The sequence below is a fragment of the Rhipicephalus sanguineus genome, chromosome 7 (genome assembly GCF_013339695.2).
Source record: "Rhipicephalus sanguineus isolate Rsan-2018 chromosome 7, BIME_Rsan_1.4, whole genome shotgun sequence".
In the NCBI taxonomy this organism is placed as follows: domain Eukaryota; kingdom Metazoa; phylum Arthropoda; class Arachnida; order Ixodida; family Ixodidae; genus Rhipicephalus; species Rhipicephalus sanguineus.
Genome location: NC_051182.1, coordinates 4,334,193 through 4,353,119, shown reverse-complemented (window position 1 = coordinate 4,353,119; position 18,927 = coordinate 4,334,193). Strand labels below are relative to the sequence as shown.

Here is an 18,927-nt window from a genome sequence, read left to right as displayed (position 1 = left end):
ACTCTTCGTGGAATTTACGCAGCAGTTTTTTAACGAAAATTTTCCACTATGATGAAATAAGGGATGGGAGGTGACAGAAGCACCACGACGAAACCAGCACGTCTGAATCGAAAGACAAGTGGCTCGTGGTAATAAAGCCGTGCTTAGCGCTGGCTAGTGCCCGGAATGACAGATGAGTTCCGAGGAGGTGTTTCTTCTGAATACGACCGCGCGTACTCGCTGCGTGTACATCATCGATGGTGAAGTGAGCAAGATTCGGCAAGCGCATTCGATGCCTCCTTTCTGCGCGCGTAACCGAATCCGGTATTTGCGCGTTAAAAGGAGGAGAGGAGGAACGTGACCGCAGACGCTCGACTAAACAGAGATCAGTTTCCATCCGCCGTCCCTGGAGATGAAGAGCATCGCCGCATTGGTCCTGTGTGCCGCTTGCTGCTACGGTTACGTTGCCGTGGCTCCTGCGACAATGGATGGAGGTCAGTGCTTGTTCACTTTTATTTGACGCAGTTACCATCACCTCTAGCTTTCCTAATGTGGAAGGCATATAAAATGGATACAGGGTTTGGTACGAATACCAAATGTTTCTCATCATCGAGTCACTGAGTGTTTTCATGAGCAGCTTAAAAAATTATTACCCTTGTGCCATTTGGCCGAAAGTCTAGGTCTTTCGGTCCCAACGTGGGAGCGGCCCGCTTTGGGCTAGGAGACAGGCGCGACCTATTGGACCTTAATAAAGTTCTTTCATCCATCCATTCATACTTGCACCATTTCATTACAACGCTCTTAGAGTAACCACAGGCACCACAAAATCTTTACTGAGAAGCTGAATGGTTTTATTTAAGTCAAGCTCTTACTAGTAATATATGCAAGCATAGAAAACGAGGAGTAAAATATATAAGCAATGGCGTAACCAGAAATTTGTTTCGGGGGGGGGGGGGGGGGGCATGTCCTTTATCCGACGTGGTGGCCGGCCAGGCAAGCGTGTGGTCGAGTGTCGAGTGTCAGTTCGTGTCCCGTGGCAGAAGGAAATTTCGAAGGGCGGGGGAGGGGGAAGCACGTGCCCGGTACCCCTTGGCTACGCCACTGTACAGAAGCGCTCGAAAACGTTATGCACATATTTATCGCAGTCCAAAACACTGTCGGTTGACGCAGCAAAGTACTAGACACTTGTTTTCGCCATCATTTTTGTCGTAACACTGGCGTACAAATCGCGACCTATGAACAAGTGTTGCTGCAGCGTGTGCACTGCAAGCTGTGGCATAAAGCAGTGGACAACTTCAGACTAGAGCACAAGTTAAGCACTTTTAACCCGATAGCATTAAAGAGCTCGTTTCGCAGAAATTTTGATGTCGGCGTCTTTGGTTGTGAGCGAAAAATCTGCGTTGTCCGTGATCGAAAAATCGAGAAAGATGCAAATAAAATTTAAAAAAAAACGCCACGCCTGCGTGGAACGCGCAGCACAGTCGCAGCGAAAGCTGGAAAGCGGCATCTATAGAGCCCGTTATAAACTCTCTTCTGGCTACTAATGCAAGTACATTAGCAACGTACCCACTACGGCACAAATAATAATTTTTGTGCAGTTGGGAAGCACCCACCACGACATTATTCGTCATTCTGCGGAGAAGCGATGTACCATCTGTAAGGCATTAGGTGCACTTCGTTGAGTCGACGGTTGATGACGATGAAGAATTATGGCTGGGCCAATTGTAATGGTTTGCTGAACACATCGTAAGTGGCGCGAAGCTAGGAACACGAAAAAGGGCCGGATACAGAAGAGCGCCTCTTTCATGTTCCTAGCTTCGCGCCAGTTACGACATGTTCAGCAAACTAAGGCACCAACTCGCCCAAAAACAAGTTCTACAATTGTAATGGGTTGGAAGCTTTGAACGACCCACTAGTTACATAATTTGCATCGTGTGACGCCCGGTCGTTAGTTTACTCTCCCACCACGCTATATAACATACGCTAACGTGAAAAAGAGAGAGATAGACAGGGAAAGAACTTTATTGAGACCCTGAGGAGATGGATCATGGGAGCCTTAAGGGCTTCCTTGGCAGCCAACAGAAGTCCACTTGCGAGGAACGCACTACATTATAAATCGTTATAATTTTTGTGAAGTAGGGAAGCAGCCGCTATGCAATTTTTCGTCATTCTGCAGAGAACCGTGGTACCCGCTAAACACCTGTAAGGTATTGTGATCACTTTGCTGATGCTGTGGTTGATGACGATGAAGAATTACGGCAGAGCCCTTTGTAATGGGTTGGAAGCATTCAATAACCCACTCGTTGCGCAATTCGCATTGTGTGACGCCTGGTTACAGAATTCGCGTTGTGTGACACCTGGTTGTTATTTTAATCTTCTGTCACACAACATTACATATGTTAATGTGGTTCCTTCCCGGCATGAAGCCTGTATAGGGTCTTTTTTGCAAGGTGGTTTCAAGCACCGGCATGGCTCTGAGGTAGAACACTGGGCTCCCACGCAGAGGGCCCAGGTTCGAACCTCGTTCTATCCCGGATGTTTTTTTCTTATTTAGTTTTTTTCTCGTCGCGCGATGGTGGTTACGGACACCGGCGGCGGCGGCGGACAACTACGGCCCCAAAAATGGCCCTTGTGATCTCATAACAGCTTTCGCTGTAAAATCTTCGGTTCGAGTGAGGATCAAACCCGCGTCTTCTGCATGGCAAGCAGATGTTCTGCAACAGAACCACGCCATTGCTTAAAACTGCTTCGGAGTCTCCTTAACGCATGTTGTATTGCGTGGCAGATGTGTAGAATTGCGCCAGGCGTCAAGACATGCGAATTGCACAACGAGTGACGAGTTAAAGGCCCATCCATTAGAAAGACGTCTTTAATCGTCAGCAACAGCATCAACAAAGTGAGCAGCTGCGTAGGTTCACGTATTGCCTTACGGACGCGTAGCGAGAGCTTCGCTGATTTGCAAAAGGAAGAATTATGGCCTAGTGGGCACTGAGCAGCTATACTTGCTGTATAGGCATTCTAGGATAGTTTGAAACCGCCAATGTTATGCGCACAGACGTTCGTTTCCTTGCGGCACGGTTGAGGCACGCTCGGAGAACCGAAGCGAGGGCAGCGATTGAGAAGGCGATACGCACGGGACTCGATTACGCTGTCGCGTTCTACTCTTGAAGGCAAAGGTCCAAGCGTCCTCAAAGTTTTTAAAGACTTCATTCAATCATGCAAAAAAAAAAAAAAACTCGGCAATGATTGTGTGCAAGACCCGAAAGAACTTTGTTTGATCGCTGCGGCGCTCGTAACAGTTCACGTGAACATTGGAACAGCAGAAAGTTGAGCTAGGGGGATTCATCGCAGAGAAACGTAGTCTGTGAAAAAAAGATAGTTAACGTTCGCGCAAAAAATGACAGTCGGACTGCGTTTACCTTCGCTCGCGTGCGCGTCTGCATGCCTAACTTTTTTCCATGATGAAAATATGTAGAGGGAAGCTGCTGGTACGTACTCGACGATTCACTGCAACCAGTGCGCACCCTTGGTATACGTGCCCAGCTACGTGTAAGCAATATAGCAATTCTTGCGGCATTCAAGGAATACTTATACATCGTTTAAGCAGCGCATCAAACGATGGCGTACCGGTACTTTAACCCTACTGGTTTACAGCGTAAAAATAAGCACGCCTCGTGCGAAGTGAGGCTGTTTTCAGCCGCCTTCCCTAAGTCGGTCGTCTTCTCTGTTGCCGAGACGCTTCTTAAGAAGATGAAGCACCGTTGCTACTTAGATGCCGCGAAGCCCCTGGTGGGCGTCCAGAGGCCAGAAGTGGTGCCGTACATGCACAAGGTCACACAAAGCCTGAAAAGCAGCTGGTTCAACGTGCCGTTGGCTTTCTCGGCCGCCCAGAAGCTCGCTCAGCTGAGCCGTCGCACCCCCTGTGGGGAGGAAAAGGGAGGCTTTACAAAGAACCACGAACGACGTTTCGTTCAGTGTGCCAACAACGTCGTGTACGAGATTCCCCCGACCTGCGGCAAAGTATATATCGGCCAGACGGGGCGCTGCCTCAATGACCGGCTCAGGGAACACGCAAGAAATCCAATTAACAAGGAGAGGAGTCGACCACTGCATAACATGCCCGAACTCTGAACCACGTTTCCGATGCGCTAAAATTGTAGGCAGAAGCACACAAAGAACGGCTCGTGAAACGTTGGAAGCATTTCTAATCGGAAAGGCAGGTTAGAAGTGTGTCAGCGACACTATTGTTGCGCTGTAAAAAGTTGAAATTGATTTTCTTTCGCGACATGTTTGATTTTTCCGAGGATTGTTGTGACGATGCGCCTGCGCAGCCTGTTGGTACATATACCTGGAGATCATTCTAAAAAGACAGGGCGTGCAAACACGGACACAAGAAAGAAGTCAGGACACCACAAACGCCGACTAACAACTGAAGAGACGCACAACGGCTGAAAAGAAAGAAGGCACGAAAACTTATCTGCGCATGCCCATGCAACAGGCGAACCTATCAATCCGGCATGCGTGGCGGTCTACGTGGAAGATAACTGTTAAGGCATTTCATTTCATCTTTATGCAAGTTAATCGACGGTTGGCTCACGCATGCGCTACCACTATTCTCGATATGCCATGCTTCAATCATCAGGCGCGTTTCTTCATTTCTATGCCGGTACAACACGGCGCACTCATCGAATTTTGGCGTGCACTTACAATCTGGACAATGTAAAGATAGATTAGAAGGTGAGTCTCCTGTAAGCGATCTCTTATGTTCCAACAATCTCTGGTTGATGCATCGGCCCGTCTGTCCTACGTAGAAGCGGCCGCAGCTGAAAGGGACCTTATACACCACACTCGTACGGCAATCAGCGAATTTGTTGGTGTGTTTTACGAAACAAATATCGGTCCGATACTTGCCTTTTACTCGCTCATTCTTCCTCTGCACAGCGGCACAAATCTTACCTAGCTTATTGGCAGCCGCGAAAACAACATTAACGCCGTATCTAGTTCCTACTTTCTTTAGCCTCTGAGGTACGGGATGAATGTACGGTATACCTACGACACGTTTCTTCCTATCGCTTTCTGCAACCATGCTCGGACTTAACACAATATGCTTCTTTAAATGTTCAGCGATCGTGGCCACTGCATCACGAGGATACCCTACATCTAAAAGACGTGTAACCTGTGCGTTAAAGCTATCACTCATTTTGTGCTCACACGACTTGGTGAGGGCTGACTTAAGGCAAGACATGGCCATGCCGTTTTTTACAACCTTTTACTGCCAGCACACGTGGTTCTTCTGGAACGTTAAGGAAATGTCTAGCAATTGTATTCCATTATTCTGAGGCACCTCTTTAGTAAAGCTCAACCCTCCTCCATTTAATTCAAATTTTTCGCTCACGGAAGTTACCACATTTTCGAAGTCCTGACCACTACAATAAATCAAGTAATCGTCCACATAACGAAAAACATTAATAACCGATTTACCTAAGGCGCCTTCCAAAAAACTGTCAGTCTTGCTAAGGTATAAATCACTAAGAACCGGAGCAGCTTTAGAACCAATACATATCCCTGATTTCTGCACATAAACGCCTTCCTTCCAACCTACCAGCGTCGACTTTAAATACATGGAAAGAGAGAGAAAACTTTTACTTGTGGAGGCCTCAATGATTATCCTCGTTGGGTGGAGCCCTTAGTTCAGGGCCCCATTGGCTCGCGCCACACCACGTGCCCGCTGGATCAGCCGACGCTGCTCCTGCGGTTCTGAGCTGGTCAGCGCAGTCTCCCAAGAGGATTGTGAGGGTGAAGGAATAGGGCGGCAGCCAGGTGGTTGTGGACATTCCCAGGTGCAGTGATACACCGTGGGCTTCGCTCCACAATAGGGACAGTATGAGGGATATTGTGTGGGGTGGAAGAGATGGAGGATGTGGGTTCTCCTCTGAGAGGAACTGAACCAGCGCCTGAGAGTTACGCATACGAAAAGGGTCTGAAAAACTCAAAGAGGTTAAGCAGTTCTGCAAATAACTAGATACAGGTCGTAGTGGAACAACACCGATTCTGTATTGTCCACTACGACCTGTATCTAGTTATTTGCAGAACTGCTTAACCTCTTTGAGTTTTTCAGACCCTTTTCTTATGCGTAATTCTCAGGCGCTGGTTCAGTTCCTCTCAGAGGAGAACCCCGGCTGTTGTAAGGCTTTTAGTATGGATATTGAAGACCTGTATTATTCTTTGCCGCATGAGGACTTGTTAAAATGTGTTAATGAATGTATTAACGAACAAGGGCACCAGACGGTTTTCATCGATAAATGTGGTGTTTCTACCGGGGCATTTCTAGAAATCCTTTCCATGTATTTATCTGATGTGGCCCGATATTGGTATATCGGGCCACATCAGATATTGGTATATGTCAAGCTAGCGAAACAGCCGGGAGCAGACCACGATGGCATGTAAATCATGATGTACACGACATGCATGTCATGATTTGCGTGTTACGGCCTGTCATTTATATTCGTCATAAAGTCACGTCATGCAATACCAATTTTGGTGTATATCAAGCTAGCGAAACGGCCGCGAGCGCACCATGAGCATGGCGTGTAAATGATGCCCTACATGACTTACATGTGACGATTTGCATGTTACCACTTGCCATTAATGTTCGTCGTACAGTCAAGTCACGCAACACCAATTTTGGTGCAAATCAAGCTAGCGAACCGCCTGCGAGGTTACCGTGAGCGTGGCATGTAAATCATGCTGTACATGGCATGCATGACATGATTTTCATATTACTACCTGTGATTTATGTTCTTCATACAGTCTCGTCAAGCAATACAAAATTTGGTACATGTCAAGATAGAGAAACGGCCGCAAGCGCACCTTAAGCGGGACATGTATGTCATGACGTACATGGCATGCTTGTCATGATTTTCTTGTTTCCACCTGTCATTTATGTTTGCCATACAGAAATGTCGTAACGGTATATATCCATCTAATCAAACGGCCGCGAATGCCCCGAGAGCATGCCATGTAAATCATGCTGTGTACATGACATGCGTGCCGTGATTTGCACGATAGGACCTGCCAATTATGTTTGTCATTCACTCTTGTTATGCCATATCAGTTTTGGTATATATCAATTTAACGAAACGTCCGCAAGAGCACCAACATCGTAGCATGTAAATCATGCCTTCATGACATGGATATTATGATTTTCATGTTGTTACCTGTCAGTTATGTTCGTCATACAGTCATGTTATACCATACAAATATTAGTGTACAACTCATTAACGAAACGGCCAGGAGAGGACAAAGTCGTAGGCGGCTAGATAGATAGATAGATAGATAGATAGATAGATAGATAGATAGATAGATAGATAGATAGATAGATAGATAGATAGATAGATAGATAGATAGATAGATAGATAGATAGATACGCTCAAAGTCGCAGAATTCATTCTAAAAAGACAGGGCGTGCAAACAAGGACACAAGAAAGAAGTCAGGACACCACAAACGCAGACGATCGGCGTTTGTGGTGTCCTGACTTCTTTCTTGTGTCCTTGTTTGCACGCCCTGTCTTTTTAGAATGAATACTTACCAACTAGCTCAGCTCTCTGTTATTCTAAGTCGCAGAAGTTCGCTAAGAAATGCTTCGCATTTAATAAGTATTGTTTTTAACGGAAGTAGATCATTGTTGCGATAAATTATACCTAGTACATGTGCCGTTTTTGTTGCCACCTGCTGTACTTGTGTGTCCCATAACATGTGAAAATATGACACCGAATGTTTTGACGTCATCGACCATTTGAATCAGACTGTTATTAACATAGAGCAAAGAAGTTACGTGCACCTGCTTGCCTTTTGCTCGAAAAATAACCGCTTTGGTTTTTTCGGCGTTTATTAATAGCCCATTGGAACATTCGTCGTTTATTAATAGCGCATTGGTTGCACATGGAGCAATAAAGAAAGCCCTCTTCCGCAGCTGCCTACACAAGATCGATCGCAGCTTCAATGACCAACTTAAGCGCATCAAGGATAGTGGATTCCCGGAACCCCTCCTGTCAACCTTCATTGAAGTCTTGGTCCGAGACATCAGATGCCCTAAAGAAAAAGAACGGCCTCTACTCGACAGATCAAAATTAGTTGTGATACCCTATGTTCATGCAGTCTCGCATCGAATCAAGAAAGCCGCTGGGAGAGCAGGTGCGAGTGTGGTGGTTTCAGCCCCGAATAAACTTTCATCTTTGTGCAAAAGCGTCAACGAAAATCCCCCCGACTCCGAGTCCTGCGGGAAGAATCACGCTCCGCCCTATGTACAGTCCAAAAAATAGATCGTGTATGAGATTCCCACGACTTGTGGCACATCGTACATCGGTCAATCGGGACGTTGTCTCAATGATCGTCTGCGTGAGCACGCGAACAACGTCAAGAACAAGCACGGTAGCAATTTAGCTATCCATTGCGCAGACTGTGGGTGCACTCCGCTCCTGAAAAAAGCCAAAGTGTTGCGCTGATGCAAGGACAATCAGCACGTGAAATTTTTGAAACGTACACCATGATGTGCAAAGGCGCGGATTGTGTCAGTGCCCCTTCGCTCACCCTTACAGACAAGGAACTCCGATATCTCAGCCAGTAATCACAAGCATCTTGGTATAATGTCATCGTCCCACCCAGCGCATAACTTCTCTTCCTTCCATGTTCCCTTCTTTTGCTCGCCCTATATATTTATATATGTGAACGCACAATAAACCAACTGTTGGCAGTCAGCGCCTGTCCTCGTTCTCGCCCCATGTGTTTGTGCTCTTTAAGCGCTGCATTCCAATGGACCCGTACCAATGAGCTCGCCTCAACACCCTCTTAATTTACATATCTTCTTTAATATATTATTTCCTTTTTCAGTCAACTGGTAAGTATCATCATGTGCAAAAATACGCTTGTGTCGTCAGCATAAAAAACAAATTTTGCTGAATGATCTCCATTTACAATGTACTTAATGTACAAATTAAACAAAAACGGACATAAATGCTGCCCTGAGGCACTCCGAGAGAGTTTGGTTTAGTCGTCGAAGAAAAATTATTTATACACATGTATTGTTTCCTTTCGCTTAGATGCGAGTCAAACAAGTCTAAGGCGACACCTCGTACACCGTATAAATCTGGCTTACGTAAAAGTAACTGTCTATTCAGAGAACCAAAGGCCTTGCTGAAACCAGTAAAGACACCAAGTACTAGTTGTTTACATTTTATGCTATTCAAAATGAACTCTTTCTGATCAAGTAGGGCAAGCTCAGTCGATCGATTTTTCCTGAAGCCGTATTGCGTGTCACATAACAGATTATGTTTGTTAATATATTCTGCCAGCTAGGAATGAAGAATTTTTTCTATTATTTTAGAAAATACTGGCAAAATTGATACGGGCCTATAGTATGCTAAATTATTTTTCTCCCTTTTTAACACGAAAGTGTTTTATGCCGGGGTCCACCACGGCTCCACTGACGTATTTCCGTCACGGATATGATGTTGTAAAATATAAAGACTAACAGTGGGCAAAGAAAATTGAGAAGAAAAAGTTCCGTCACCGGGAATCGAACTTACGACCCCTCGCTCCGCAGCGCGTAACGCGAAACGATTCGGCCACGGACGGCTCGCCCTTCGCAATGCTAACGGCGAGCTATTTATATACACCATTTGCCGGTGGCGATACTCAGAGATCCGTGTTACAGCGTGTTTTCGTTATCAGTAGCGAGATGGCGCGAAGGGCTCGAAGAGCGCGCTTTAAAAGTCGCCGCGACGAGCGGCCGCCTCTACATCGCGTGGTCGCTCGTGTGTGCGCTTATCTCGTGATCGCGGTGGTTCGTACGTCTTGCGTTGAGAGCACGAAGGTCACTTGGCCTACTGCAGCGGCCGCTTTTGCGAAAGGAGCGCGGTGCTCACGCAGGAATAAGTTACAAATGTGACAGTTCGCTCTCATCCTGTGTATGTTCGTTCCGTGCTTCCTTTCTGCTTGAGCAGCGCATTGCGAGTTTCGAGCTGCTTGCCGTTCTTCGCATGACAATACAATTTGTTCCTTCGCCCCTGGGGCGAAAGAATGCACAACAAACGCTCAACTACGTCAGTGAAGACACGTTTCACTTTCGTGTTACACTATTGCTGTCTGAAGTATTGCAGGTAAAATTCCTTTTGCCAGACGAATGTTAATGATTTCAGAACGTGGTTGGGCAATTATTTAGGCAGCATATTTAATTGGTTTGATTTGAAAACCAAACCAAGTAGGCCTTATAAACATAGTACATGGTCATTTATTCGTAACGTATTTTTATTTATTTATTTGATTTATTTGATACTGTCAACCCCGTGCTTGGGGTAATTACAGGGAGGGTTTCACATAATACATAACATTCGAACAAAAAAGAAACATTCAGAAGCACATAGAAATAAGACATGAATAACGAACAACAGAAAAATAAGAAACAAACAGCAGTGACTATACAGATAAAAATCGACGAATAAATGCTCCCAACAGAATTTAGCGCGCATCACTACAAAGAAAACTGTCTAACGCTTTTTCGAAATTCACTGACGTTGTTTGTTGAACAAGCGCATTGGGTAAGCTATTCCACATTTCTACTGTGTCTGGGAAAAAGGAGTGGCGGAAAGCATTCGCGCGTGTGAAGTAAGGTTGAATTGCTCTACTGGGTGTGTCCAGATAAGATCGAACACGAGGCCCCGGTCACCATTCCGGATTTGGATGAAATTTACTGTAGGTCTAGGCATTACACCCAGAACAATGGTTTTGAAGTTATTTTTGCGGAAAAAAATTTTGTTCGTCTGAAAAACAATATACAAATTTTGGCCACAAAAAACACTTTTCCGCCAATTTCGCGATTTCTGAATTTTGAGCGCACGGAAAAAACGGTGCACTTCTTCGTCACAATATTTATTCCCCTTAAAGAACAAGTGAAATACAATCTTATGAGTCTATTATTTACATTGCTTGTCGAAGCACTTTTGAAGAAAAAATCACAAACTTGGCAAATTGTACAAAATACCTGTACTTCAGGAATTTATTACTTCAAGCCAATGAAAGTGAGAATAATGAAAATCGGTACATAATAACTTTGATACTTTTGCTCTCTTTTAAAATAATTTTCATGGTTTTATCGCACTCTGTGTTACTCAAAAATTGGGCTGAAACGTAAATGATTTGCCGAAAACGCTGAACTTTGAAAATGATTTTTCCAAAAAGGCCATTTTTAATTTTTTTAAAATCCCTGTGATTGAAGTCAAGGACGTCGTCTACCATTCTGCAGAAAAAAACGTTGCATTATTTTGGTTGCTAACAAGTTATAGTGCGTCAAATGGGACCATGCCAGCCTAGCGGCCACGTCGTTCGTTATGGGCTGAAACTCGGATATAATTTGTTAAAAACCCTTGTACGTGACATAATCACAAATCATCAGTTCCACACAAACAAATGCGCAGCCAGGTGTCATGGTTCAGCAAGCTTTGTCTTGCGATCAGCCGCTTGACAAACCCGCAGCAACGGCCGCTCGATGCTGCGGGTTTGTCAAGCGGCTGACCGCAAGACAAAGCTTGCTGAACCATGACACCTGGCTGCGCATTTGTTAGTGTGGAGCTGCTGACTTGTGATTATGTCACGTACAAGGGTTTTTAACAAATTATATCCGAGTTTCAGCCCATAACGAACGACGTGGCCGCTAGGCTGGCATGGTCCCATTTGACGCACTATAACTTGTTAGCAACCAAAATAATGCAACATTTTTTTTCTGCAGAATGGTAGACGACGTCCTTGACTTCAATCAGAGGGATTTTAAAAAAATTAAGAATGGCCTTTTTTAGAAAATCATTTTCAAAGTTCAGCGTTTTTGGTAAATCACTTAAGTTTCAGCCCAATTATTGAGTAAAACGGAGCGCGATAAACCACGAAAGTTATTTTCAAAGAGAGCGAAGGTATCAAAGTTATTATGTACCGATTTTTATTATTCTCACATTAATTTTCTTGCAGCAATAAATTCCTGAAATACAGGTATTTTGCGCAATTTGCCGAGTTTGTGATTTTTTTCTTCAAAGGTGCTTCGACAAGCAAGGAAAAAGATAGGCTCATGAGACTGTATTTCACTTGTTCTTTAAGGGGTATAAATATTGTGACCAAGAAGTGCACCGTTTTTTCCCTAGGTGCGCTTAAATTTCCGAAATCGCGAAATTGGCGGAAAAGTGTTTTTTTGCGGCCAAAATTTGTATATTTTTTTTTTCAGGCGAGCAAAGTTTTTTTTGCGAAACTAACTTCGAAACCATTGTTCTGGGTGTAATGCCTAGACCTACAGTAAACTTCATCAAAATCAGGAATGGTGACCGGGACCTCGTGTTCGATCTTATCTGACAAAAATTTGGAGGCACAAGGGAACAAGGACAAGAAATGACAGGACTGGTGCCAAACTAACAACTGTTTTATTGGAAAGAACACTGCATTCCAGGTAGCTTCACGCGCATGCGCGAGTCACATTAACAATCACAGTAACAGAATGACAACCTACTTTGAGTTATCAAAACTTGTCGAAAAAGTGCAATTTGTTGCGATATAAATTCAAGGAAGGCACACTAACACATTGGGCACCCTTCTTATTCATGCAAAAAGCCTCCAACAATTCTCTGGCCACCTGATTTCGACTTTTGCCAAGCTCCCTGGTTTCGAAAAACCGGGGCGCGCATGTGCAGGACTTGCATTGCGAAGGCAAGTGTAAACCAGATACACTGTTAAAGGAGGCTTCATGTTCCTTTAATCGAATATTTAAACACCGACCAGTCTGGCCGATGTATGTCCTACCACAGCTGAGGGGTATTTCGTAAGCCACCCCAACTACGCATGGGCAATACGGTTTTACATGCTGTATGTCACAAGCGGCCTTATTGTTTTTCTCAGACACACGGGCGCATAGCCGCGAGAGCTTGTTAGGGGCGGAAAACACAACGGGAACATCGTGTCTGCCCACAACCATCTTCAGGTTGTGGGCGACCTTATGAATTTAGGGTATAATTTCCGGCCTTTTGTTATGCTGATTAGGTTCCCCCTTTTTCGCATGCCTTTCAATTTCTTGAGCAAGCTCTCCGAAACACTAGTTATGACTGAGTCACATTTCTTCTACAGTGGGCCCTTTTATGTGTCTTCCTTCAAATGACCAAGCTTCTGCCCTCGTGAGCCACATTGCTATTGCCACCTGTCGTGCAAGATTTTATGGATTTTGCCTCAAGAAAGGCCTCCTGCCACTAGACGTCCTCAAGCTGTTTGGACCTGTTATTCCTTCCCACGGCCATGTGAAGCGGCTTTGCAAGATTCTCAAGGCGGAGCTTTGGCGACAAGCACGTCTTTTTTATGACTTACTACGCGCGTTCTGTTCTATTGAGTATTCGAATTGGATGGCTGAGTTTCAAGGTCTTTGTCGATTATCAGCCCAGACTACCGAATTTTAGTGGAGGCATATTTTGTTACTCCTTCCCAAAAGAAATCCGCTGAGTGTGAAGTCGCCGGACAACTTGGTGGTCCTGGGAAACGTGCCAATTTCTAACAACGTTGCGTCGGTTTTAAAGAAAGGACCTAAATTCAGTCTCGAGCCGAAGATTTCGGCCCATGAGCTTTTAGCTCTGAATAGAAGACTTGCCGGAAGAACAGGGGAAGAGGACCGTGAACGCTGTCTTCTGGAAGGTGTAGATAGCCTCATAAAGACGAAAGCTCCTGTTCGTCAGAAGACTGGCACTAAGTTCGTCGTGGATTTCTTCAAAGAGAACGACCTCGTTCTTCTTCAAGCGGACAAAGAGGGTGGATTCGTCGCCATGCCACTAGCCACCTCCCAGGAAAAGTCGGGACAAGCAATTTCTACGAACTTCGTGCCCACCGATTTGAATCTCGCCAAGGTTAAACGGCAAGTAGTGCGGATGTGTGGTGATCTGAACTTGACCAAGCTGGCCAAGGCAGTGAAAAAGTGTAAGGGTACTAGTTTAGCGGTGTTTTTTGCCGTTAAGGCCCATAAGTCAGAAATGCCCTTCCGTTCCATTGTGAGCGAACGCGGTAGGTGGCAACACCAGCTCAGCAAATTTCTCCTGTCACACCTTAACGGGCTTCAAATTGATGACCCATTTTCCGTTAAGAACTCGCTAGATGTGATTGCCTTTCTGAGAGAAAATTCCCCTGTACGGCATGGTTTTTCATTGATGTTGTCGACCTGTTTTATTCGGTACCACATTCTGAACTGCTTCCTTGCGTCAGAAGTTGCATTGATAAGAACGGAGTGGTGTCGTTTCAGAATGTTTGCGGAATTTCTGTAGAAGATTTTATGTCACTTTTGGAATTTTATCTTAATAGTACCGTGGTTTCTTATAATGACAAGCGTTTTGTACAGAGGAAAGGCATATGCATCGGCTCGTGTGTGGCGCCGGTGCTGTGTAACATTTTCTTGTCGTTCATTGACTCAGTTTTGAATGAAGCTATTGACTCTAAAGATTTTAAGATATTTCGATACGTCGATGACTTCCTGGTGATTTTGAACTCCACTAACCAACTGAGTTACAGTACTGCCTTGGACAAAGTTTTAACCGTTTTTAAATCCCATGGAAGGAGCCTGACTTTTACTTACGAGGAATCCAATAATAAAGAACTGCAATTCCTAGATATCAGAATAAGCTTTTAACGATAACTTCACGTGCTGGTCATATCGTCCTCGTGCTAAAAAGGAGTTGCTTAATTTTCAATCAGCGCACTCTAAAAATGTTAAGAGAGGCATAGCGACAATGTGCCTGCATTCCGCGCTAAGCAGACCTTGCGAACACATGATGGTCCACAGTTTTGATTATCAGGTGTCGCGTCTGCAATCAGCTGGTTTTCCGTCCTCAGTCATAACTAGTGTTTCGGAGAGCTTGCTTAAGAAATTGAAAGGCATGCGAAAAAGGGCGGAACCTAATCAGCATAACAAAAGGCCGGAAATTATACCCTATATTCATAAGGTCGCCCACAACCTGAAGAAGGTTGTGGGCAGACACGATGTTCCCGTGGTGTTTTCCGCCCCTAACAAGCTCTCGCGGCTATGCGCCCGTGTGTCTGAGAAAAACAGTAAGGCCGCCTGTGACATACAGCATGTAAAACCGTATTGCCCATGCGTAGTTGTGGTGGTTTACGAAATACCCACATACATCGGCCAGACTGTTCGATGTTTAAACATTCGATTAAAGGAACATGAAGCCTCCTTTAACAGTGTATCTGGTTTACACTTGCCTTCGCACTGCAAGTCCTGCGCATGCGCGCCGCGGTTTTTAGGGGCGAAGCTCCTTAAGGCGGCACCCGTTCGTCCCTCGTAGTCGTAGTCGTAGTGCGTAACCAGTCTTACGCTTTGACCTCCAAGGTGGTGCCGGTGGGAGATTTTTCCTGTGCGTTGTTGAACAATAAAAAATTCGCAGCGTTAGCTAAAAGCCGACTTCTTCTGTCTCTCATTCCCATTAGCAGCCATTCTTTACCTCCAAGGTAGTGCCTGGTGAGATTTCTCCTGTGCGTGATTAAACAATAAAAATTTTGTTCAAAACGCCGTTGATTGATCAAATAAACCAACGAAAGACGCCAGATGTTTTGTAAAAGCAAAACGAAAGAACGCCAGATGTTTCTAAAGCAAAACGAAAAGACGCCAGCTGCTTAACGAAAGACGCCAGATGTTTTCTAAAGCAATGGTTTTCTAAACAATGAAAATTCACAGCGTACATGTAAAATTAAAGTGAGCTGGAAGTCGTCATAACTCATCGAACCTTTAGTAGAAACGCGCCCGATCTCACGTCGGTGATGATGTACTGGGCAGAATTCACGGAAGATTCGCGGTTTACCGATGAACCTCCGCAGCTTCGCCCACTCATCATCATTCACCCCGTGGATATGCTGTGATTTTTTTCGAAACCAGGGTGCTTGGGAAAAGTCGAAACCAGGTGGCCAGAGAATTGTTGGTGGCTTTTTGCATAAATAAGAAGGGTGCCCAATGTGTTAGTGTGCCTTCCTTGAATTTACATCGCAACGAATTGCACTTTTTAGACAAGTTTTGATAACTCAAAGTAGGTTGTCATTCTGTTACTGTGATTGTTAATGTGACTCGCGCATGCGCGTGAAGCTACCTGGAATGCAATGTTCTTTCCAATAAAACAGTTGTTAGTTTGGCACCAGTCCTGTCATTTCTTGTCCTCGTTCCTTTGTGCCTCCAAATTTTTGTCAGACCATGCACCAACTAGCCCAAGAACGCGTTTTAGTCGATCTTATCTGGGCACACCCTACTATTATTAGGAGGATCACATCGGCTTTCAGGCGGCTGAAGATATTAATCCTTATTTCTTTTGTCTGCCCGCTTATAATCTCAAAAAGAAACTTCAGTCGATGTTTGCGCCTGCGATGTTCCAAAGACTCAAGCTCACAAGACTTTAACAAAGCCGTGACTGAGTGTGTGCGTCGGTATTTACCACATATGAAACGGACTGCTAATTTCTGTATTCTCTCAATTTTTGTCCACAACACCTTCTGGTGAGGCGACCACACAATACTAGCGTACTTTAAGACAGGATGTATGAATGTTTTGTAAGCAGTTAGCTTTACTTCCGGTGTGGCATGTTCTAGTTTTTCTTTAGGAAATGCAGTTTTTTGTTTGCCTTAGAACAGATGTTATCGATATGCGAGTGCCATTTCAATGTGTGCATAATACTAACTCCTAGGTATTTGAAACAAGTGGCATTATTTAAAGGGTGATTTCCGATGTGATACATGAATGACATTTCCCGCCCACTTGAGTGAATATGCTTAAATGTCGTCTTGCTATAGTTTATTTCCATGTCCCATTTTATACACCACTGATCTAATGCCTGTAAGCACCTGTTCAGATTAATTTGATCACCTTCGCAAGTAACTGGGGAATGGGGAATAAATCAAGCAATCATCTGCAAAAAGTTTCATTTTAATAGGAGCCTCAACTACTGAACATAGATCATTAACAAATGTCAGAAAAAGAATTGGTCCAAAAACAGATCCTTGGGGAACCCCCGAGTACACGCGCAGTGGTCTTGAAGTGTAAATTTCAATTTTTAGAGCCTGTTGACGCTAGATCAATAGGCCTCTATCCATTTTAATACTTCTTCGCTTATTCCTAATCTTTCAAGCTTGAAAATTAATTTACGATGAGAAACCTTATCAAAGGCTTTCCTAAAATCGCCAGAAATTAATCCGTCTGCAGAAGGGCATCCATGTCCTTATAGAAATCATGGAGCGTTTCTGTTTATTGTGTGACCGTAGAAAGACCACGTCGAAACCCATGTTGGTTTGCGCAAGGCAACTGGTTAGAATCGAGAAAACTAAGAATATGTTTTGCTATTAGATGTTCCAGAACTTTACAGCAAACCGACGTCAAGGATACGGGCCGGTAATTGTTTACTAACGTATGGTTACCGTTTTTAAAAATCGGAATTGCGATTGCATTGCGCCAGTCTTGTGGAAGTGATCGCGTCTGAATCGATGTCACAACTATTATTTCTAAATAAAACGAGACCCATTCTGCCTATCTCTTGAGAAACTCTGTTGGTAGATTATCCGCACCGCTTCCTTTCTTCGCGTCTAGTTGAAGCAGTAACTGAAAAACACCTTCGCGGTTGATAATAAGAGTTTTCATTGCGGTTGTTGCATCGTTACTGATGGACGATGTTGATGATAATGTTGTTGCATCAAGAGTTGTTTCCGAAAAGGCTAACTTTACTAGATAAGCGTCAAATGGATTGTATAAGTTACTACCACAAATAATACAACCATTAATGGTAAGTTCTGTAATTACGCTATTTGAGTTGGATGTTCCTAATACTTTATTGATATTTTTCCAAGTAGACGCAGAATTACCAGCTGACTGCATAAAAATGTTATGAAAAGTAGTTCTGCATGGCCATTTTGATATCCTTATTTTGACGATTACGATACTTTTTGGAGGTACTAAGTAGTTGTGGGCCACGACAAACTAGAAATGCATTATACATTACATTCCTTTCATTATTTTGATGCAACAGATCCCGTGTAATCCATGGCTTTCTAATCTCTTTAGATGAGCGTTGGTTAATTCGAGGGAAGTTATGGTCATATAATTCCTATGAATTTCTCTATGAATGTATTAACAGCAATGTTCGGGTTGTCATTTGCAAGACATTGTTCCAGGACGTATGAATTAGTCCCAGACGAAAATTTTTAAGATTTTTGGATGTTGTTTGGGTGTTGGATTTCGGATGAAAAGTTGTTTATTTTTTATTCGTTGTCTAATAACTGTATGGGAAGCGGATTGCTGATACCGCATGAAATGGTCCCAGCTTTAATATCCTCAGAACTAATGTTCGTGAGAAAGACACAAATTAATGTAGATGAATTGGCAGTAACCCTTGTTGACATATTAATCATGTTAACCAATCCAAATCTATCAAACAAACACGTCATCTCATGTTTAGAGGTCTCATTAGACAGCATGTCAATATTAATATCGCCACCGCAAACAATTACATGGTTATTCAGCAGAGAATGGTGAAATAAGTTCTCCAAACGAGGCGTGAAAGTTGCAATACTTCCAGATGGGGGACTGAGATGACGTAATTGCTTAGGACAGCTGTCAGCATTTCACAATCAGGTTCTGAACAACAAAATTCTCTTAAGAGTTGACAATCAAAGGTTTCCTTTACAAGTAGGCAAACACCACCACCACGACTGTGGGTACGATTTACACAGAAAACGTTATAACCAGGCATAGAAAATGGGTTATAATCATTCGTGTACCATGTTTCAGTCAACATGATGTCAAAGCGGAAAAGAAACTCGGAAAACAAGGAATCTAGCGATGCATATTTGTTTCTTGCGGACTAGAAGTATAGCTGGAAAAATTTTATGCCGGGCATATAGTT

At 44.0% G+C, this 18,927-nt stretch overlaps 1 protein-coding gene across 2 annotated transcripts in view; it reads left to right on the top strand.

Annotated features, from left to right (window-relative positions):
* Positions 1-373: 373 nt before the first annotated feature.
* Positions 374-18,927, top strand: part of LOC119399274 (venom peptide MmKTx1) — a 127,415-nt gene continuing 108,861 nt past the window's right edge. Inside the window, exon 1 of one of the 2 annotated variants that reach the window (XM_037666089.2) lies at positions 374-473. In XM_037666089.2, coding sequence (XP_037522017.1) covers positions 392-473 — 82 coding nt within the window. In that variant the 5' untranslated portion in view covers positions 374-391. The remainder of the gene's footprint in view (positions 474-18,927) is intronic. The other variant, XM_037666090.2, reaches the window with a different exon arrangement.